Source organism: Marmota marmota, unplaced genomic scaffold, assembly GCF_001458135.2.
Source record: "Marmota marmota marmota unplaced genomic scaffold, marMar, whole genome shotgun sequence".
NCBI classification, from domain to species: Eukaryota; Metazoa; Chordata; class Mammalia; order Rodentia; family Sciuridae; genus Marmota; species Marmota marmota.
The window spans coordinates 16476572-16500683 of NW_025999998.1; the positions used below are offsets into that span (position 1 = coordinate 16476572).

Below are 24112 nucleotides of genomic sequence, written 5' to 3' on the forward strand. Positions count from 1 at the left end.
GAAACTCCATGTGGCAGGTGAAGTAGAGAGTAATGTCTCCCCAATAGCATAACTTCTACAAAAGACAATAGATAAAGGCTGGGGCTTTGGCTCAGTGGTGGAGCGCTTGCTTAGCATGTGTGGGACACTGGGTTCGATTCTCAGCACCACATATAAACAAATAAAATAAAGGTCCATTGACAAGTAAACAATATTTTTTAAAAAGACAATAGACAAGACTCATTTCCTGCAAAGTTCCTTTCTGAGCCATTTATCATCAACTGTGAATTCAAGAATTGAAACTACCTATAATATCAGTCAAAAAATAGTAATAAATGCTTCCCCCAAAAAAGTGTTGTTGGTGCCCTCTATTTCAACTTTAAAGTATATTTTCTCTTTAATTTCCTCACATGATTATCAAGAGAGCCTTATTTCTAAAACAGTTATCTTAGGGAAAAGAATCTTGAAGGGTTTCCGTATTGGGGTGTCTGTGTGCATCTGGGTCTGTGTTAAAGTTCTTGAACATCTCCATTTACACTCAGTAATAACTACTTCATTACTGGATACGTATACATGGTTTAATTTTTTTTAATTCTTAGGTTGCTTGGAAGTGGTTTTAGTGAGAATGTGCCGTGCCTTCAACCCATTAAACAACACTGTTCTGTTTGAAGGAAAATATGGAGGAATGCAAATGTTCAAAGCCTTAGGTAAGCTTCCTTTTGCCGCTGGTACAATTTTATTAGCTACCATAAACTTCTCCACTTGGACTTGAACTGCCAAGTGAAATGTCTTGATTCTTTAATGTGAGCTAGTATCTCATTATTCAGTAAGAGTAGGGCACAGTGAGCCTCTGAACTTCATCCAACTCTGCTGGTCCTACAATTATGGCTAATCTAATAGGAAAGGAAGAAGAGAACTGTGGACCCTATTGAGTCTGCGCCTAAAACTTCATGAAAATAAAGATCAGCCATAATCTGAAAAATTGGGGAGGCACTGTAGGTCATTCTTTGCTGTTTACTGCTTCACAAATTATATTATATGGTGGTCTATGGAGGTGACCTCCTAAATTTCTTAGTAAATTCATAATCACTAGTCAAGATAATTAAAAGAGAAACTCTTCACTTGTTTTTCCTCCAGAGTAATGATGTTCTCCCTGTGATTTGTGAAACTCTGGGAGCACCTATAGAGTTGGGGGTCAAAATGATTCTCAGACCATTGTCACGGGAGGCACTGATAGAGTCGGTCTTTGTTTGGAAGGGCCGCGTATCATCGTGTCCAGTCATCAGTGTACAGCAGGGATAAGAAGAGCATTAACAAAGATGGGCTGATGCCAGGAAAGGTTTTAACCATTGATAATGCCATTTGTTCCATATCCTGTCCATGGACACCAAAGAAGGACACTGCTCTTTCACCTCCTGTGCTGTTAGCTGATAACGGTAGTCAGCAACCAGCCCATCGAGGCTGGCAGTGTTTCCCTTCCACAGCTGACACACATCCAAGTTGTCCCCAAGGCTAGATTTTCAAGAAAGCAGGGAAAGCCTTGGCAAGCGACTTTAGTATATTTCCATCTTCATCAAATAAACATTTACCAGGGATAAGTGTAGAGAGGCATTATTGTCTTGGCAAAATTTACAGTGGCTAAGCTACTGACCTGTGTATCATACATCAGAAGGTCAAAATAAATAACTCTAGCTCCTCAATCAGATAGCCAGAGAAATTACCAAACTGACAGAAAGCTCATTTCCATCCTGTGAGAAGTGTCTTACATCTCAATTGAAGCCCCTAAACACTATCTATTGCTTAGGTTCAAATGGCACTAATACTGGCAGTCCTTAGCCCTTTTATGTAATGTTTTGGGTTTTCTATGAATGCTATCTCTATTATAAAAAATTCTCAAGTCATTTATTTGTAATTTGTTAGATGGAAATAATTTCAGGTTTATAGGATGGAATTCGGGTCATGTATTCCCATACCACGTCCATGTCCCCCTCCCCATCACCTGGCCAAGATGTCGCCAAGTTTCCCTATTCTATAGTTAATATAAAATTACTATTTATGGCTAGGTGCTTAAAAATGTCTTTTCTACATGTCTAGTATCCAAATCCTTGAATAAGTTTTTGATCTTGAGACTTTTCTTACTCATCTACCTTCAGCCATTTTCCTTCTTTCCTTCTAGGTTCTGATGACCTAGTGAATGAAGCATTTGACTTTGCAAAGAATTTGTGTTCCTTGCAACTGACCGAAGAGGAGATTGCTTTGTTCTCATCTGCTGTTCTGATATCTCCAGGTACGGAGGCCTCGGATCCCTTACCTTTTTAAAAAAACCTGCTTTACTATGTTTAACATCAATTACACCCACCCAAGCCAAAGGGTTCAGGAAAAACTTTGAAAGAACTGTATTTTCTTTAGCAAGGTTTTGATATTTTTGGGTAATGCAAAGAGAAGCGACCTCAAGTTTATTCAAATGATGAATTTTGCCCTCAAAACAAGAGTAGGACCTATGGTAAGGATCATTCCAGATAAGCAAAATTGTTCCTTAGTAAATAAATAAAGATAGATAATGACCTGAGTTAATGGCTATGTTTTATTTTGACCTTAATAAAGGACACAGAAAAAAGAAGTCCAATAGAGTGAAACTTACAGAAATATACCTAAATGAAAGACCCAACATAAGGACTAAATGAGTAAAAACCAAAGGACACTTTCTCATCATTTATCCTCAAACACTTAACCTCTCAGAGCTTTAATTCCTTCATCTACAAAGTAAGGGGATTGGATTCCATAATAAAGGAAATGTTCCCTAGCTCAAAAATGTAACAAATTGCCAAAAAGTTTTAAAGAAGTTAATATGTGATATTTATGGATCAACTAGAGCAATTGAAATAATTTTTAAGTATATGCCAGCTTAAAATGTAATAATAAATAGCGTAAAACATGTAATCATGATAATATAATAAAAATAGTATAATAATAAATATGTGCATCCCTTTCAACCAGAAAGAGAATTCAGAGTCCCTCTGTAGTCTGTTCAGTGATGTTCCTGGTCAAGAGATAGCAGCAGCAGTATTGACAACTCTGTTGAGAGAAGAGCACATTCCTGCCTAGTTTTTAAGATCAAGAGATTCCTTTCTTTTTTAACAATTTGTCTCTGGAGGTAGATAACTTTTCCTCATACACTAACATAGTTTTCAGTGAGGCTGGAAGAAATAATTCTTACATGTCATATGAGACTACGCCTTAGGTCTTTGACATATTATTCTAGCTAAAATTGCCCATAATACCAACCTCTATACTTTTTTAAAATCAGGCTCTATTATTCCTAACATGATTCCTTAATGGTCTTATCAGAGTTTGATTTTCCAGTTTTTTTTTTTTTTAACTTGCTATAATTGGTTATTTAACCACTTTTTCAAAAATGAAAATTAGTTATCACTTTTACCAACAGTTACTTTTATGGCTCTAAAATCATGTTTTTCCTCTGGGCCTTTTGTATATATTCTAGAAAGTTTCACAGGCCTGAAAGCACAAAGATAGATGGAAGAAATGAAAGGAGACATTTATTTCTGGGAACAACTGTATTCCAAATAATGTTCCTTTTAATTGTATTTGGTTGTTTTCATTGAGTATAGTTCAATAGGAGACTGAATCTAAGTCTGGATCTATGAGTGAGGGAGATGGTTTCGCTATGGTTTCTGGTTGCTCAAAGGAAGAGCTTTAAAGGATCTCTTTCCTCTTTGCATATGTTTGTGTTGAAGTCAGTACATTCCTAGCAAGGAATATTTAACACATGACATATCAAACTTAAATGAGTTGTGAAAATGATTGCCCAGGAGGAGGGCTAGCCTGGTCTTTATGAGTTGGAAATCAGCTGAGCTATTTAGCCTTTATCTCAAAATAACATGCTCTCATCAAGTTTTATAAAGTTTGGAAGCAGGAGATTTGGCTATCTCTGCCTAGTGTGGAATCTTCCAGCTCTGAGAGCAGACCCACACTCAGAGGCTGCACAATACCAAACACCCTGATTTGCCACTCTGGCTTAGCGCCATGTTCAAAACCAGGGAAGAGATTCCAGTCTGTGTCTGTCTCATGCTTATCCCAGCTTTTCCCCAGGTTCTTGACTTAGTAGTCACCGTCTATTCAACTCGAAATAGCTGAGGGAAGGGGAAGGGAGGGAACTTAATCTATTCTGATTGAAAATTGTCACTGAAGGCCTTTGTGCTCACTTACGTAAGAGTTTGCTTAACTCTTGGCTAGACTTGTCTTTGCCCTGTCTAGGGTTACAGAATTGGGTTTCTCACCTGACCTGAACTGTGTTCAGGAGGATCATGCCAAGTTATTTTCCATAAGTATTTATTCAGCATTTAGAGTTTCTAGGTGTCTCTTCATTGAAGGACCAAACTAAGGCATTGATGCTAAGCTGCATGTTATCACTAGGGTGTATAAAGCTTTTAGGCAGAAAGGAAGGAAGGAGTAGGAAGAAGAGTGAAAAGAGAGAGTGTGGGAGAGAGAAAGGGAGGGAGGGAGCAAGTAAGGAAAGGAGAGATTATCCTGTTCACCATTTAAACATTCAGTATAGGAAAAAAAAAAATAGGATTTTAAAAAAGAAAACAGGATTCAGGGTAAATTTTTGAAATCAACTCATGTTTATGTTGCATAAAGTATAACATAACTTCAGGTCTATATGTGATGAAAGAATAAGCTGAGAAAAGGAAGGGATCCTATATACCAACAATATTCCTGTATAATATTTTTTTCTCACTGCTATCATTGCTTTTCTTCACAAATCACTAATATCTACTTTGAAAGAAATTCAAAGCATCCAGAAAAGAGACATGCAGACTATCACAGACAATAAGAAACAAAAAGGAGTTTATTTGAACCATTGTCTTTTCCTCCAAATGTATGCCCTAAGTCATTCATTATACTATGCATTACTGACTTCATGGTATTATTGCTTATAAAATATTTATGTTTTATGTATAATTATACATCTTCAGAAGCAATTTAGAACTACATAATTTGAAATGAATCTAAAACTCAACACTTGTATATGTAGGTGAAATAAAACAAAGCTATATCCTTCCCCACCTTCTTACCCTTTTCTTTTTTTTCTTTTGTCAGACCGAGCCTGGCTGATAGAACCAAGGAAGGTCCAGAAACTTCAGGAAAAAATTTATTTTGCACTTCAACATGTGATTCAGAAGAATCACCTGGATGATGAGACCTTGGCAAAGGTAAGTCCCTCAGATCACAAACCCACTGTCACCAAAACAGAGTGCAGGGTTCTTACAAAGCAAGGGAACTTTCTCAGCAGCAAACATTTCTGAAAGTTACCAAAAGCTGCTTAACTTTAGAGGTGTACATTTTTAAAAGGAGAACAGTAAATTATGGTAGATGGAGAGGAGGATGGCTTTCTTAGAGGAGGAGGATACTGGCAGGTCTGAACCCAGAGTGCAGGAAGACAAAGCAAAGGAACTGTGGGTGTTTCCTCAAAGGAAGACAAGCTTGATGCAAGGAAATAAGTGTTTGAAATTCATATGTAATGAAAGAAAAGACTTTGTGCCAGGTCCTGAGTCAGATCTGGGCACAATTAAGAGTAATTGGATTTTTATTGAAAATTAGGAATCGGTGTCAAACAATGAGACTTGTTGAACAGGGTGGTGGGGGCGACTGCTGTGTGAAATAGTGAGCTCCTTGTCACTGGTCACATTCTAGTAGAGATGGCCTGGTCGCCTCTCAGGCATATTGTAAATAACAGTTTTGTGCCCAAAGTGGAAGATTAGTCTGATGACTTGTAAATTTCCCTTCAACTCTAATCTCTTCATGCAAGACTTGCCCTGGGGTTCTTTCAAAATGGTGAAGCATCCCAGGAGCAAAATACATGCAACATGACATCAATTTCTTGATTTAGCTTAATTAAGAATGATGATCTTTAAGAAGAGTAGTGAGAAAAGTTGTCTACCAAAGAAACATATTCATAAAAGGAAGAAGTAATCTTCAATGATTGATAGCTAGCATTATTTTAAATCTTAAAGTATCTTTAATTTCTTAAGAACTAAAAAAAATTTAAAGGGATATTATTTTCAATTTTGAAGTATCTCTGATTTCTTAAGAACTGGATTTTTTTTAAGAGAGTAAGAAACTGGAAAATTGAGCTTATTCTTGGTTAAAGATAATAGGAATCCTACTCTTTATATTTTTATCATTAAATTCTCCCACTCTGCCCTTGAAATTCTTTATTTAAAAAAGGGGGGAGGGTAAAGACTCTATTTGGAGACATCATCAGATTTTACTTTGCACATACAGAGAACTGCTATAAAAAACCTCCAAGAGTTAAATATGCTACTTCATTATGGTAACATTTTGTTAAAATTAATGCATCACTAGGAAGAACATTTCCACACTCACTGTGCAGTGATAACTCTCTTTGATGTAACTTTTCACTTATTATGTGATCAAGGACAAGCCACCTGCTTTCTGCACCTCAGTTTTCTCCCAGTCAGGAGCAAAACTTTAACTTGCTTTCAGATTCACTGGGCAGAAAAAAATGGTAACAGGATCATAAGCGCGTGTCTCTGTCATTGCTTGATAACATATATGCATGAACACACCTGATTAATTAATGTGGAGATGTGTTTCTTGCATTTGAGATCTCCTGAAGACTTTGGTCTCCATGTTTACCATTCTAAAGTAAAGTTCTTGAAAAGGAAAACTGAGTTAGATGAAAGCTCTTGCTCTTTTACTTGGTGAGATTGTCAGTTTGCCTGAAAACCCTGGTCTCTTAATCTACAGAAGGAGGATTACACTTTTTTGCTCCTATAAAGATGTGTTGTGGGGTTGTGGTTATTCTCCCCTTGGAGGGTAAAAGGTTCATGTGGACACCTTGTTATACACCCTGGTGGCCTGTGGGGATTTGAAGTATTTGAGGTTTTAGAAAAAAGACAGAGAAATTGAAAAGTAAAAGACATTTGATGGCAAGAAAAAAACTACAGCAATGACTATAGGTTAGCTCAATTCTCCTTTTGCCATCTTTAGGAAAAAAACACACAATTTCATCCTTTATTTATAAAGAGATAATGTTATAAAGTTGGGAGCCAGAGAAAACATTAGAAGAAGTTTTTTTTGTTTTGTTTTGTTTTGTTTTTATAAAATTCCCTGGAACCAGTTCACAAAGAACTGCTTCCACAAGCCATATGCAGATATTGGGTTTTGTATGGACCCCTCTTTGTAGCAGTCATAATTTTAATAGGATGCTATTTGAATTAAAGTGGAAGGACTATAAAATGAAATGAGAACTGGACTCTCTTTTATACCAGTTCTGAATGGTGTGGACTCAGATATGAGATTCCATTTGTGTGAGCCTCAGATTTATCATCAAGGCTGGTGCCATTTGTGAATCTCTCCAGTTCCTGACTGTTTTAACATTCTGAAGACAAATACACTCTCAGTATACAAAATATCGTATCAGCTTTCTGACATTGTGACAAAATACCTGATATAAACAACTCATGAGGAGGAAAGGTTTGTTTTGGTTCACAGTTTGAGAGGTTTCAGGGCACAGTTGATTGGCTTCATTGTTTTGGGGTCTGTGGCAGGGCAGACATGGTAACAAGGAATATGTGGTGAAGCCAAGTTGCTCACTTTATGGCAACCTGAAAGCAGAGAGACAGGACGGGATTGGAGTCCCAATATCTGCTTCATGGGCACACCCCAAGTGACCTAACTTCCTCCCACTAGGCCCCACTTTTTAAAGGTTCTACCTCCCAATAGTGCCATAGACTTGCAAACAAGCCTTTAGAATCTGGGCCTTCGAGATGCATTTAAGATCTCAACCATCACAGATGCCCTTTCATTGAACTCCCCCAAAGGAAAAGTTTTGTTCAAACCTAAGAGGAACTCTTCCACCCACCTTTCAAGAGAGCTTCTTCTCTCTTCAAGTCATGGACCTCCTCTACCTCCATAATATCCCTTAGACAGTGATGACCCTTCTTAATATTTGTTATTCATAGAACCCCTGGGGAATCTGGTGAACACTATAAAACCCCTATCTAGAAAAAGGCACACATACACAAAATGTTGTGCTCGCTTCGGCAGCACATATACTAAAATTGGAACATACACAAAATGTTGTATTCAAGTCTGGAGGTTCGAGTTGAATCCCCAGTAGATGGGGAGGGGTTAGCATTTAGATCTCCTTTCTGTGTATGGTATAAAAGACTATTTATACCACTGACCAGTTTGACCATGAACAGGTGCAACAGACATCAGGATAAGATACTGGGGAAATACAGTCAATAAACATCATTCTGAAAGGAAAATGACTCCAACACACTTTCTATACACCCACTTCCTGAAATTAAAGTTCAGTGTTTTGTGCCTTTGGCCAAATTTAAACTTTGAAAATGCAGGGATCCTGTACCCATAAACTAAGAAGCTTGAGTTCTCATATATTAATTAGCTTTTTTGTTGTTGTTTTTTTTGTTGGGTGAATTGGGGACTAGAGAAAATATCATATTAAAGAATTTAGTTTCCTCTCTCAGCATAATAATGATATGTAGCATATTTATATTAAACTGTCAGAGTCACTTACTAGCCAAGTGATCCAGGACTCTGATTTAAACTCTCCATTTCCTCATTAATACCATATGACTAAAGATAGCACCAATGTCAAAAGGTTATTTTGAGGACTAAATGAGATTAAATATAAGTAATCTGCCTAATCCATAATAGGTAACATGTGAACACTGTTGATGTTATTGTATTAGTTGTTGGAGTTGACAGAGGAAATCTCATTTCATCTGGAAAATGTTTATCCAAGAGATGGAATATGTTGGCTAATCACTGAAGGATGAAAACTTTTCGAAAGATGGAAGTTGGGAGGTTGGGGAAGTAAAGAATGGCATTCCACGTGATGGGGGCGATGGTATGGAGGTAGAAAAGTATAAGGTATGTTCAGACTATAAATAATAGTTAGATTTGGCTGGATCCCGGATTTGAGAAGCCAGGAAATGAGATAACACTGGTCACTCTCACTAAAGCTCATGAAAAAAAATAAATATACATATATATTTTTAAGCCCCATATGACTAGAGGAGGCAGCCCATCTGTTCTCTGGGCTTCATTTTTCTTGTCTGGGAAATGAGTAGGTTGGACTGCCTGGTCTTTAAGGTCCCTTCAGTATAACATCTTTCATGCCCAGAAGAGAAAAACAAAGGTTCCTTCTCACAGCTTTTGCCCTCCAGTTCAGGGTACTGTATGATTATTTAAGGACTCTTTAGATGTTTTGCCATTATTAAAAAAAAAAAAAGTGAAGAAAAAGACGGATTTTGCCATGTCTTGCTGATTCCAATTAGTACTCTGTGCACCCTGATCATTTAGTTTGAGATGGTCTTCTAGCCCCAAAGCTGCATAGTGTAAAATGTTTATAAAACCAAAGGCCAGCATCTCTGTCAGGATTCCAGGAGGGGCTCTGTCTCCTTGGGTATTTAGTGCTGCCATGACTCATTTTGATGGAGTTTCTTCCTAGGTGAGGACCTGTGGTAATTCAGAACCTGGTACTCTTGCTTCTCTCAGTTGAGAATGTCAGGGTCCCTGCTGAGGCAGAGAAAAGGGTAGAAAATCACTGGGAACATATGAACTGTAAAGACCATTGGTGTTTCAGTTCTCTGGCAACTTCATTGCCAGTCACTAAACCTGCCCCTCTTGTTGCCCTGACTGAAGTTGCTGAGACAGGAACTGGAGGAGGAGCCCAGTCCTCAAGCCAGGCTGTGGCAAAGCACTGGCTGTTTTAACATTCTGAGGACAAATACACTCTCAGTGTACAGAATACTGTGTCAGCTTTCTGCCACTGTGACAAAATACCTGATGTAAACAACTCATGAGGAGAAAAGGTTTGTTTTGGTTTAAGGGCAAAGCTTGGATCTGTACATCTTGCGCACATCTTGCCCTCAGGTGCATGTTTCCAACTCTTTTCGAAATGTGGTCTTTGGGTCAGGCCCATAACTGGAGGCAGGTGTGATGTATACTTCTCAATTAAGCCCTTCTTTTTGTGCCTCCTGGATAACTAGAGTCATGAAATATTGTTAGGTAGTGTATGTATTTTTCCCAGCATTCCTGAAAAGATATAGAACACTCTTGTGTTGTGTTCTTGACCAAAGTTATATTGAGAAGTGTAAAGTAGCAAACTAAGGAGAAGTTTCTGGAGAAGTACCTCAGACTTCAAAGCCCACTCAGTCCTCCATGTGCACACCAAGAGGGAATTCTGCTTTTCATTTTGCCACAGATGTAACACATCAGTGAATCCATGCCTTCCCTTCACATCTCCAAATCTGTCTAAATCCTTGTGCCTTGCCACATTATATAGATGCCAGCTTTCCAGGAATCCTGGGACACACCATACTTCTCCATACTTCTAGTGGCTTTACACCCACAGTTGTATCCTGATAATCCTTTCTAATTCTTCCAGCATGTGGTAGTATCTGTAGTAATTTTGCTGAAGATCAGAATCTCATTCCTCTCTTTCTTCCTATTCCTGGCTGGCCAGAGAGTTCTTGTCTGTCCACCCTCTCTTTTCTGGTTAGTCTTCTTAAGCTCTTGCTGTACATGAGCATGTGTCAGCCATGTCCCTTTATGCAATCATTTCCCCAGTACAGGAAAGAAGAGAAAAGGGTGGGAAGAGAGGGGCACTGAGAGAGAGGAATGGAGAAAAAGAAAATGCAGTGGAGATTTAAGGTTAGTTGTGGCCAAGAAGAACTGGATCAAGTGGTGACAAATCTCCTCCTTTGAGGTTTAACTCCATCTCAGATATTTTGCTTGGTTCATGACCACTGCCAAGTGGGCTACCGTGGAGACAGCTGCTTCCTTTCAGCACAGCCCCAGAGAAAACACTAGAACTTTTTCCTGATTCCCCACAACATCACTGCAAAGTCCCACTTTTCAAATAGACAATAATACATATGGACTGTGGCATAAGGGGGATCAACCTGAATCCAAGTAGTCAGGCTAAATGGTCCAACTTTACCCAACACAGCATACATGCACTGCTTTCCAGGAGGCCTTGGGAGGTGAGGGAGGGGCCTCCCTTTGTTTTTTTGGTCTTTTGACCTATTTAGGCATGAACGCCTTAAACACCTACATTGCAAGATATGCAAGATCGCCTTCCTTGGCCTCTAGGCCTACATTTACACCGATCTTAAAGACCTACAATGTAAAATGTCTCATTTGTACTTTCTCTGTTTATATGTTGAAGTAACACTTTGGTATTTTAAGTTAAATCAAATTAATATCACCTGTTTCTTTTTACTTTTTCTAGTGTGGCTGTTAGATATTTATAGATTACTTCTAAAGCCTACATTATATTTCTATTCAGCATCACTAATCTGGACTCTCTGAAGTTCAGACAAGAGGGAAGTTTACCCCTCCTGCCTACTTCACACATAGCCTCTTGAGGCCATCATTCTGTCTGAACAAAAATCTAGGTAAGGGTCCAGAGCACTGCCTTCACCTTCCAGGTGAGGCACTCTCTAGAGAAGACAGCCTCAATTAGCCACAGCTTTCAAACTGCGAAAGAAAGACTCACGTGGAAATAGGTAAAGTAGGAAAGGTTTCTAAGTTTCATCCATTTTAATTACTCAACAAATATTTATTGCAGTTCAAATATGCAAAATATATAAACGTATAGGAGCTATAAATTTACGTGACCCAGAGAGAAAATACAAAGTATCTCCATGACTAAAATGAAAAGCAATGCATGATTGAAATCATATAACTCATAAAAACAGTGGTAATAATGCATTTACCACGGATCATGCACTAACTATACTGATGGATTCTGAATGTACTGATATTTAACTTTCAAAACTCCAGTTTTTTTATCTCATTTTAAAATAGAGAAAGTTAAAAATTCAAGCAACCGTGTATCTTGCCCAAAGTTAACTAGCTTGAAAAGGTAAGACCAGAATTTGAACCCAATTAGGCCAATTTCTGTACCTGAACAGTTAATTCGTGGGGAGCTGCTCCTAAATGTTTGAGAGGCTCAGAAAGAGTCACTTCTGCTCAGGTATCTGGAAACTTCCAACTTCCCCCCAAACTTATAGTAAATCAAGCTGGTAAGGTACCTGCCAACAGGTTCACTAACTCCTTAATTCCTGTCCTAGCCTAAAGATAACAAAACTGTTTCATCAACATGAAAAGGAAGCTTGTCTTTCAGTGAATGATAATACCAAGTTATTGACTCAAAGCCTAAAAGATGGAAGGCTTCAACAACCCCATGTATATGTGAATATTTGAAATTTTACTTGAAACGACTCACCTTGCCACTCTCATATTAGTAGTTCTCTTATGATACAAATAAGAAGAAAAAACCACGTTGCTCAGAGACTCTATGGAACAAACACTGAGAGATCATGAAAACTGAAAAAGGTCATTTGCACTGATTTTCATTGCTTTCTCCATGAGATCAAAACAGACCACACTGCGATTAATAATGGAATGTTTATGCCTAAATCCAGCACCTTGCTTAATCTTCCTGCAAGGCCCTGGATGTAATTTTCAGTAGATGGGACTAAAGATTCTGGTTTAATTTCATCTTGAAATTAGTGCAGTCTAATCAGAACTTGAGGAGCCACTTCCCAGATGATGTGACTTGTGGTCTCAACCTCCCCATTCCTATTTCTGTTTGCCAGGAATGTGTTTTATGTGTTAAAAAGTCTATAGGGCTGGGGTTGTGGCTCAGCAGTACAGCGTTCACCTAGCACGTGCGAGGCCCTGGGTTCGATCCTCAGCACCACATAACAATAAAATAAAGATATTGTGTCCATCTACAACTAAAAAATAAATTTTTTTTAAAGTCTATAGTTCATTTAGAATAAAACGCACATACTGAAAAGTACTAATATCATTACTGCATATCTCAGTGAATTGTTACAAATTTAACCTACCTGGTAACCACTTCTAGGGGCACTCCAGAACCCCCCCTCAGGCTTCTACTATATAGTAAATACCCATTTTAAAAACCACAAGAATAGGCAAAATTATAGAAAATAACTCAACAGAGCCCCCACATTTTTAAATTTCAAATCTATACTCAAGAAACCCAGCTCTCCCCTGGGACAGTTTTCTACTTGAACCTACATTCATTGTGAATATGTACTATATGCCAGGTACAAGGAGAAAATGGTGAAGGATTCATGGCAGTTTCCTTAAAGAACACCAGTGAGGGGCTTGATTATTTCAGTCTATTTTAGCAGTTGATAGTTTGCTAGCATACACTATATGCCCAAAACCCTAAAATTCCAAGGGTTGTCCATCAGATTAAAGGTCTGTAAATGAGAAAAGAGGTTTGGGTATTACTCTGCACTCATCAAGTTGCAAGTTAATACATTCATTGGGATTCTTTGGTTACAAGTAACAGGAACCAATTCCAGCTAGCTTAAGCAAAATAATAAAATAACAAATAATGAAGAATTTATCACAAAACCTAAAATCAAGCTTTCGACATCCCCCCCCCATTCAAGAAGGTACTAAATAAAATAAGGAATTGAGAAGCCTTAGGAACTCTGCATCTCATACATATTTTCCTACTTTAAATATCTACTTCAGTGTTCCCCCTTTCTGAACACCAGTTTTCTCTGGTCCACATGGTGAAATACAGCCAGCTCTTGGCTCCTTAGGTTACTTGCAGTCTCTGCTACATTTAGAAAGTACCTTACAGGCTCTGTCTGATTCCCAGTTCCAGCCCCAGTTAAGCTGAAGTGTCCACTTCCACTTTAGCCAACAATGTCCAGGGTAGAAAGAACATGCCCCATAACACGGATGCCAAGATTGATGTAGGGGTGGTGGGCAGAGGGCTAATGACCTGGAAATGCCTCTCAAGTTCAATATCATAATTCGAATCCTAGTGTCTAGGTTTGGTCAAACAAAAATCACAAAGAGCAATGTGAATAGCCAGGCGACATGGATGTATTCAGCCTCACTTCATGTACCCTGTTTTTATCGGGGCTTCCGAAGTTTCTTCCACTTTGATCAAACCATTGCTAGCTTCCTGGCTTCCTGGTGGCCTGGAAACCCACATGAACAAGATTACTAGTTTTACCCTCTGCATGTCCCATTTTTCCAACATCAAATGTGCCAGTTATAAAATTGTGAGTTTTCTCATGAAACCACACTGTGGAGAGAAGCATAGGATTATTATCTCTTCTCAAACAGCCGCTTTTTCTTCTTGTAGACCCCTGTAGGTATAAGCTGAAGCTTCCTTCTTATAAGAAATGCTTGTCATAAGAAAGAGATGAGTGTGAAAATGGCTTTTTATAGACCCTCTGTCTACTTCTGCTATGGGGATTATTTAAACATGAAGGAATTTCATGATGATTTGAAATTGACTACCCCCTCCATCTCCAAGTGCTTCTGGATCACCTCCCCAGCTGTTTAAAAAGTTGTTGAGCCATTAACCACTGCTGAGGCTGCTCTGAGCTCCCTTTGAAATGGGGGTCCCCCAGCTGCAGTACATAATATTAATGAGCAATAAGTGACTGCCTGCTGTCTTCCCCACCAGGCCCTTCTGGGCTCTGACAAGTGCTGCCACTGCCTTCGCATGGCCTCCTGGCCCTTCATGCTGCAGTGGTGGATGTCACTATCAGCACTTCTGTACGTGCAGCTGATTGGATGTCTCTCAACCAGCCTCTTCTGGTACTAAAGAGGTTGAGGAAGTTTTGCTTTTTCAGCGCACCTTGCTGAAATTGTCCAGGTGCTCTTTGACCATTCGACCCATTCTACAGATGAACAAAAGGGACGGGATCCAAAGCCCATAAAAAATGGCAGAACCAGGCTCTTCCGAGACAGCAGCTCCCCCTGCCCCAAGGAAACTCAGTATTTAAATTCCACATGGAAACATCAGATATGTGCTTGGAAATTATCTCATCATTGTTTCAAGACACCAACTTTTAGCATAAAGGGGCAAGAGTCCAATATTCACTTTCCAAAGTGAAACACACTGTTACATATTTCCAGTCAAAAGAGCAATCGCTGAAGAATCTCAGTCATCCTCTTTTGCATTTAATTTCTCATACCTTCCCTTCATTAAAGGAGAAGAAAAATGCTTGAAGAACTATAGTACATAGGATTCTTCTTTATAAATCACAGTTAATAAAATGAGCAACTTGTTTTATTGCTATAAGAAAATGGAAAATCAATATGATTTTGCTTTTTCATTTTTATAGAAGTAAGTAGCTGATTTCCCCATGCACTAACACATAATAGACAAAGACTCGATTTTTAGAGGTTGGTTAGGGCTAAGTTGGTTTCCTGCCCCTCTGAGTTATTTGACTGAATTAGATGGCCTTGGCGATTTCTCTCCTTGAAAGAAGGATTCTGTAGGAATGGAAGCATGGCAGTTGCTTGTGTGTGACACCACTATGTGCCAGGCACCACTGGAAAACTTATGTGTTGGTTCATTAAATCCTTCAATATCCCTCTGAGGGAGGTAATGTTACAATCAGAATTTGACCAATAAGATAATTGAGAGGTTAAGTGACTCACCCAAAGTCATATAACTGTAAATGGCAGAACTAGTATCCGAATCCAGTCTGACTTGAAAACCCATGTTCTTTATCCTAGACTACTTCTCTTTGTGTGTCACAGGGAAAACTCTAGAAGTTCATTACTTGTCCCAGGGCATATAATAGAACTTGGAGAATGCAATCTTCCCTCTCTCCTTTTTTTGGGGGGTAGGGTTGGTGCTGAGGATTGAACCGAGGGCCTTACACATGCTAGACAAGTGTTCTACCACTGAATTACATCACCAACCCTCAACTTTCTCTTTCTAGATTATAATAATGTCATCGTCTGCCTTCTGAAAAAGAGATTGACACTCAACTACCAGGACTGTTTAAAATACAATACAGAGTTTACTTTCCAATTTTGAAAGCCAGTTGTAGATTTATAAGATACAAACAACTAAAGCAGTGTTGCTCAAAGTCTGTTCCATAGACATGAGTTTTGTGGAGAATATTTGTGTCAAACGTGAATCTGAGTGCTACCCAGACTTACTGATACCGAATCCCCAAGGAGTAGATCCCAGCAATCTGCCTTTTTAGGAAGCACCCCGGTGATTCTTAGGCACACTAAAGATTGACAGTCATTATAGAGTTGCATCTGAAAGTTTCAGGAGCTCTGCACATCAATTCAATAGTAGACGACTATAGAAAGCTTTCAAAGCCTCTCTGCATTCAATAGCTATTTCAGGGAGAATTGTAATGTGCAGGAAGTGTTCCCAAATTGTTGCAGTTTCCTTCTGGGTGAGCCAGCTGGTTAAGAGAGCTTGAATGATTTCCCAAGGGACTCAGTTAAGTGGACACCCTCACACTCTAGAAAATAAAGTTTTCCACCACGGTCTCAATGTGAAATTGCAGAATGGGCTTCTGATTATCTTTATTTTTACTTAAAACTCTTTCAAAGACCACAACATAGACCATGAGGGCTTCCATAATGTGGCCATGTGCATCTCTCCATCTTTATCCCCAAACATGCTCACCTCCTGCTGCAACGACCCTGAGCTGCCCTCACTTCTTCCAAGGCACTAAGTGCCACAGCATCTTTGCCTGTGATTTGGGGGTATATTATATGTCTCCTCCCCATCACCTACTTAGCTCTCACTGTTCCTTCAGAGCTCAGATCCACAGTCACCTTCTCAGGGCAGCATTCCCTGGGTCTGCCACAAGAAGGGAGAGCATCCTATTATCCACCGCCGTGCCGCCGTTCTTCTACAGCGCTCCACAGTTTTTCCATCTGCGTTTGACAGTGTGGTAACTTTATTCCCATCTGTCTTCACAAGTAGACTACAAACAAGAACCATAACTATTTTGTGCATTCTGGTGTGTAACTGAAGACCTGTCACATAGTAAACATGCAATTAATTGCTGTGGAGTATCATGAATGAAAAAATGTAATTCATAATGTTGGAAAGAAAGTCTGCATTCTCAATCAAAAGTTTCACATCCATTCTGTAGACAAAGATTCCACAGTTTTCATTTGTATCCCTTTTTAAAGAGAAGTGGAGATGGCTAGGTTGGAAAGTCTGAACCCCCAAACATCTTTATGGATTCTCGATCCTTTTAGTGTATCAACAGCTTTAATCCCAATGCCATTTTAAAATTGTTCATAGTATGCTTAGTCAGTCATTAGTTGTTAAAAGGAACATTAATGAAAGAGTGCAATTTTCTAATGTTGAAAAACCATAAAGTAACTATTTCCTCTTTTACTTCAAAGGCTGAAATGGATTTTTGTCATTTAATGGGACAGGAAGTGCAATGAGCTTAATTGGTGATAAAATTGGTTTTATTTAATTGTATTTTATCATCATCATTTTCAAGGGTATCTTAGTCAGCTATATAAACCATCACACTTATAGAGTGTTCTGTATAGAAGAACATACCTCATTCCTCACGGTAATATGACCATGAGGACATTTGTTTAAGCTAATTTGACACTAAAGGATAGATTTGGTGTGCTCCTAACATGCAGGTATGTTAAAAGCTAGAATTGCTCATCTCCCTAGACCTGCCCAGCATTTAACAAACTATAGACCTTCTAAATGGTTATAAAACATTGTCTTAGGGGTATTTTAACTCAAAAAGTTACATCCTACACGAGACCTATACATCAAAATCTAGCAATTTCAAGTGAATATTCTCCCACTCATTTTTAAATACCTCCCTAAAGTTGCTAAATGCCAGTGACCTCCCAAAATCTTTCTTGATTAGGCATAGGTTTCATTTTATTCCTTATAATAGAAAGGGATTAGAGAGGCACGGGTAAGTTTAGAGAGTTGGAGAGTCAGCAGTACAGATAATTATGGATTTTACCTCACACCGTTTGTCAAACTTACCTAACATTATCACCTTCTACAGTAAAACATCTAATATTCATGTCGTACAAGTATGTAGGAGTTGAGGGATGATAACAGTATTATCTAATAATTATGTTCTGCACCTACAGCATTCTTAACACTTTTTTAAGAATTAACTTGTTCAGTCCCCCCAAGAACCTAACAAAGTAGACACCATTAGTAAGCCCATTTTACAACAGCGAAAACTGAGATAGAATTATGTCACAGCCACAGCATCATTAGGCTATTTTGGAAGCAGGATTTCCATTCAGGCATCCCGTCTGCACAGCACCCACTCCTAACTACTAAAGCAGACGATTTCCCATACATTCTTTATTTTCAAACAGTGAATCAGGAAGCTTGGCCCTGCTTTCTTTTCTTCTCTTAATTTTTCCTTAGGAGATGCGAAGAGAGGTGTAGTTTTGTTTTGTTCTAAAGAGAAGCGGAAAGTGAGCGTTCATTCTTTCTGAACATCTTTTTCCAAAGCCATTTACCTTTTTCTGGGGCTAGGAAAGACTGAGAAGACAGAGCACTAATGAGTTCTCTCTTTGTCTCCCTCCCTGTTTCTCCATTCTGCAGTTAATAGCCAAGATACCAACCATCACGGCAGTTTGCAACTTGCACGGGGAGAAGCTGCAGGTATTTAAGCAATCTCATCCTGACATAGTGAATACACTGTTTCCTCCATTATACAAGGAGCTCTTTAACCCTGACTGTGCCACCGTCTGCAAATGAAGGGGACGAGAGAACTGGCTCACAGTCGTGGAGTACACCACCATTAAGACGAAAGCAATGTGTTCATGAAGACTTAAGAAAAATGTCACTACTGCAACATTAGGAATGTCCTGCACTTCATAGAGTTATTTTTCACCGCTACAGTTTGAAGAATGTAAATATGCACCTGAGTGGGGCTCTTTTGTTTGTTTGTTTTGAAATGACCATAAATATACAAATATAGGACACCAGGTGTTATCTTTTTTTTTTTTTTAATTTTATTCGGGTATGTTTTGGAGACAACTGTTTATAGAATTTTATTGTAGATATATACGAGAACAGAGCGGTACTTTACATGATTACTTTTCCTGTTGATTGTTCAAATATAATTTAAGAAAATTCCGCTTAATAGGCTTATCTATTTCTATGTTTTTAGATAGTTGATGCATGTGTAAATTTGTAGCTGTCTTGGAAAGTACTGTGCATGTATGTAATAACTATATAATATGTGGAATATTATATATGACTATTACTTATACATGCACACGCACTGTGGCTTAAAATACCATACCTACTAGCAAGGGAGGTTCAGTCAGACTCTCTTATATTATTTACCTTCTGTGTTATGTGTTACTTTTATGTTAGACAATCAGGGTTTTGTTTTTTCAGCCAGAGTTTTCATCTATAGTCAACAGCAGATCAGATCGGTACCAGCTCAGAAATAAGTCTACAAAGAAATCCATGTAATGCACAGCCTCTGTATAAAAACTCTTATTTCTATCAGTGACATCAAAGCCTTGTCAAGATGGTCCATACTGAGTTGGGGGAAAGACTTTGGAGCCATTTTCCTGTTTTGAGAATTGGGCTGCAGATAATATTGAAAGGCATGGGATGCTTTTTGACCAAACAATTAGACATTTCCTGTTTTATACCAGAACATATAAAACACTGTTTTTCTTAGGGTTTGGATTTCTGGTTGTGACAAAAACTTGATTTTGGTGCTCAGTGTCTTCAACCAATACGGTCTGTGCATTATTACCACCAGCCATTTGCTCTAGAAAAATAACAGTAAAAAAAGTAAACCAGTTCCCAGTGTCCATCGCCATTTGGGGTAAACATTTTCTCTCTAATCATTTTTTGACAAAGAGGCAGAAGTAGAACATACAAGGTTAAAAAGTATTTCTTGATATTCATCCTTATGTATTTGTTAGAAAAAACAACAATAAAATGGGGGAGGCAGAGCTTTCTATGTCATTCTAGCCTGGGGCTTCTAATTTTCTTCAACTCCAAAACACTGTATTATTAAAATATAGCAAAAACTTGACAGATTAAAAAATATATATTTATTCTATGGAAGGAATATACCCAATGCCACAACTACTTTCTCTGCAGTTTGAAATTGCATTATCCATCCATCCTAGATTATATTTTTAGGAACTCTTAAACTTACAGAATGCAAGAGTGACATCAAAATCAGAGAATTTGGGCATTCTTGTATAAGTTCTCATCTCTCAGGTAAAATTAAGCATAAATTCCAAGACATTTGTTTTGTCCATGTCCCTGAGGCCTATGTCTTTGGTATTATCTGAGCCAAAGTAAGATTGTTAAAAATGGAAACTACGAGAGAAATTTACATTAAGACAGTGAAAATTACAATCTCCTTAAGTGTAGGCCAGACTGTGCATAAAGACCTGCCCTTTTTCCCTTATTAAACACATGGCGCTCCCCCCTCCTCTCTCTTTCTCTCTCTTTCTCTCTCTCTCTCTCTCACACACACACACACAGACACACACACACACACACACACACACACACACACCTGCTTTGTAAATTTCAAATCATGGGGACCTTGACTGTTTTTCATTTCCTATGATCTCCTAAAGTTCATGGTCGAGTGCCATCTCCATGTTGCCTCAGAATTCCTGATTGGTGATCAAAACAGTAGTGTTAGTCTTTTCCTTTTAGAAAACGAAGGCTTTTCTTCCCTCATGATTGATGAATTCCAAACCAATGGGGAAAAACAAAAAGGCTTTAAAATAATGAATCTCTTTCTCGACTAGTTATATTCAATTAATTTAACTACATTGAACCAAATTACCTTTGGTTCTAAGAAGACAGCTGTAGACTGCTTATTATGCTGCTACAGGGACTCAATTCTTTTTGGTATAAATGTCACTCCTGCTAGCTCTTTGTATAAAGAATTAATTCCAAGAGTCATATTTCCTTCTAATGGAAAGATTACTTTACTGATTGCTAGGAAAACAGGGTAATGGAAGGCACTCAATTAAACCAAGCCATTTCCAAATGCAATGTATGTTTTATGATTGGCTTGTGATAGGCGATGCTTAATGTGTCTACTTGGTGTTTCCCTTTGAGCTTTGAACTTATGTCAAACTTTGTTTTCATTGTTCTGTTGGCCTAGTGCTTCCCATTGTCAGCCTGTAATTCCTGCTCTGTTGCAAAGGGAATCATTCGTTGCCTCCAGTTTACCTTAGAGGATTTAAATTGGCTCAATTGATGAAGTAGCTGAGAATTTTTTCCTCCCTTGTCCCATGGGTGGTGTAGGAAAAAAGATTGTTCCCCACATTTGTCTCAAGAGATACTGGTTTTGATTTTGTGTCATTTCCACTAGTGCAAGCATTTCATTGGGACTGCATGAACTTTTTGAAGCCAGGGACACAGGAAACAGAGCTAGCAACTGAACCAGAACAATGCAATGGAAACCAACCAGTACAAGCTCAGCCCACTTCAGTTGAGAAAAGAGATTTTCAGTTTTGGCTACAGTTGCCAAATTTCCCCTGACAGGAGAATCAAGTCATCTTTTTCACAGTAACAAAGCCTTTAAAAAGCTGCCCTTTGAACATCTCTTATGACTACATGTCAAGATATTTTGAAAATTTGGTTAAGAACAACTTTCTTTACAACATACAATCCCAGCACTTTGTCCTTTCCCCCTGGGAACTAACAAACACACTCCTGATAAGGTGTGCAATGGAAGAAGGAATCCATAGTCTGTACTCCTCACTTCGTGCTTCGTAAATGACAATCACTGCAGATGTTGCACTGTCTCTGCTCAGGGATGTTTCATTTAAAAAATAAAAAAAATATATATACATCAAGAAGGAGGGGAAAAAACAGGAAAATGACAACAAAATTTCAATGGCACAAATTAAATATGCCAGTGAGAGAACCTCTCTGACAAGGCTTTCAGATCCATGTGTAATTACTTCATGTCGTAAACTGAACTGGCCTTTATTATTTGGACTTGCCTAAAAATTGCAGATGAATAAGGAAAACTTACATTTATTTTCTAAAATCTTCTAAGAGTCAAATAATCAGGTGCTCCATTTTTAGGAGTAGATATGCCCCAGAAAATCCAAGCTTCCTATGCAAATCCTAAGCAAGAAAAAGAAGGGAATCTAACTGGCATTGGATGACATTGACAAGGGAAGTAAAGCTGTGCAGATTTGAGTGCCAGTGTATCTGTGTCCATAGAAGAAAGAGCAAATTTTGAAAGGAAAATAAGAGAAGCCTGGCACAGTGGTGCATGCCTATAATCCCAGTGGCTCGGGAGGCTGAGGCAGGAGGATTACAAGTGAGGCCCTAAGCAACTTAGTGAGACACTGTTTCAAAATAAAAAACAAAAAGGGCTGAGGATGTGACTCAGTGGTTAAGCATCCCTGGGTTCAATTCCCAGTACTAAAAATTAAAAAAAAGAAGAAGAAGAAGAAGAAAAGAAGAAGTTCCAAATCTGCTTTCACATCCCACATGACAACTTGCGTCATTGCAATAGCCCCTTTTCTGCGGCTCTTTTATTCTCAAAGATTAAAATCTGAGGGAAGAGATGTACTGTAAAAATGCTCTTCTGGATTTCCCTTGTCTTAACACTGTCTTCAGGGTTCTGGATAGGTACAAAGAGGAATATCATGATCTCTGGGGTAAGTAGATGTCTTTGGCAGAATCTAAGAGACCCTAAATTGTAATGAACTCTGTATGTCAACAAGACATGTGAGAGAGACATCAGTGTTATTTCCTTTGTGGCTGCCTGGTTCAACCCCTAACTTCCAACAGTCCAACTAAACTGTAGAGAACCAGGCAGATGGAGAGGCAGTGCACATTCACTCTACCCTTTTACGTGTACCTGGCCTGAGTGCAAAAACAATTCTTATGTTCCAAGGTCAACAGAAAACTTACAATCCCCCCCCCCGGAAAAAAAAACATCAGTCAGAGGCAAATAATGTCAATGTCATTCCATGTTCTTTGTTTCTGTTTATTAAAGAAACAAAGAAAAATTCTACTGCTATTGGAAATTAGAGAAAATAATTTCTTCCTGATTCTTTTTTTTTTTCTCTTTAAACAGTTGTTTCCAATGAAGTTACTACACTAGGTAGTTAACTCGGACAGGGACGTCTATAATTGAACAGAAGCACCAGTCAATAGAACAGCAATAACTATGGAGCATGCATCTGGAGTGAAATTTTGCACAAAGTCCCTTTATAAAGAAGAGGGAAAAGCTGTCCATCTGTTTTAGATGAAGTGCTATCTGATGTTATGTTGGCAACTGCTAGTACAAACAGCAAATAGAAGTGAAGGCCTGATAAGGGAAACCAGGGGGAGCTTTCAGAAAAGACCTGAAATCTCTTAGCGGGTAAGAAGGTGCAAGTCTCAGGCCCATGTCCATTTAAAGCAGAGGTTATAAATTCAAAAGCCTAAAAGGACCAGGGAGTGGATGCAAGTGAGAGAAGCAGTCCAGCTGCAAGCTGGCAAGGAAATAACCCACCTAACAGAGGACATCCACTGTGAGGCTGAAGCTCAGCATTGCTAGAGCTAGTCCTGTAAAATGTCTTGAGTTGTAAATAATGGCAGTTGATGCAGAGTGTAGACCAAACAAACATACCTGGGAACAGAAGAGTCCTCTGAGACTGCCAGCTGCAACCTCTGGTTTAAATCAAAATCACAGTCTAGCAGCCTATTCATCTGTAGAAAATGTGGCCAGATTCATCCAAGGATGACATTAGAATAATACTAGTGTGGAAGGGAAAGAAGGAGAGATCTTGCCTTTCTGGCTTTCAGTTAAGTTTCCATATGGAACTATCACTACTCAAGGATATAGTTAGAGGTTAGCTGAACAAAATGTTGGTATAAAAATGACGACAATTCAACTTACCAATGGCTAATAAAAGATACTTCTATTTGTCTTGCCCAAATTTCCATCTTGGATAGCCAGGGGGCTAGCTTTCTTGCCACTTTTTTTTCTAAAAGTCAAATGCATGACTTTCGTGTTTTCAAGTCTCAACCTGCGTGGTTCACTGTGTGGCTTCAATATCTGCAACAAGTTCTTACTTTCCCTCAGTTGGATGCATCTGAAGAATTTATTCTGTAATCATTGATAGTGTGGTCCCCCCACATTCTGAGTGCAGACCTCAGGTTCCTATGCAGCCGGTGGGGGTTTTTTCTGTGCACTTTTTTCCTATGATATTGAAATTGTTCTGAATCGAATGGGCCATGGTCATCTTTGCCTCTTGCATGACCATAAGC

General features: G+C 38.6%; 1 protein-coding gene and 1 non-coding gene across 2 annotated transcripts in view; one reads left to right on the plus strand and one right to left on the minus strand.

The window, feature by feature from the left end:
* Positions 1–19659, plus strand: part of Rorb (RAR related orphan receptor B) — a 66495-nt gene extending 46836 nt beyond the window's left edge. Inside the window, exons 8-11 of the mRNA XM_048806782.1 lie at positions 579–686; positions 2156–2266; positions 5101–5213; positions 18440–19659. Of these exons, the coding sequence (XP_048662739.1) occupies positions 579–686; positions 2156–2266; positions 5101–5213; positions 18440–18595 (488 nt within the window). The 3' untranslated portion in view covers positions 18596–19659. The remainder of the gene's footprint in view (positions 1–578; positions 687–2155; positions 2267–5100; positions 5214–18439) is intronic.
* On the minus strand, positions 14831–14910 carry LOC125617933. The gene has a single exon (XR_007349072.1). It is a non-coding gene; the product is annotated as a small nucleolar RNA SNORD121A (small nucleolar RNA).
* Positions 19660–24112: the final 4453 nt, after the last annotated feature.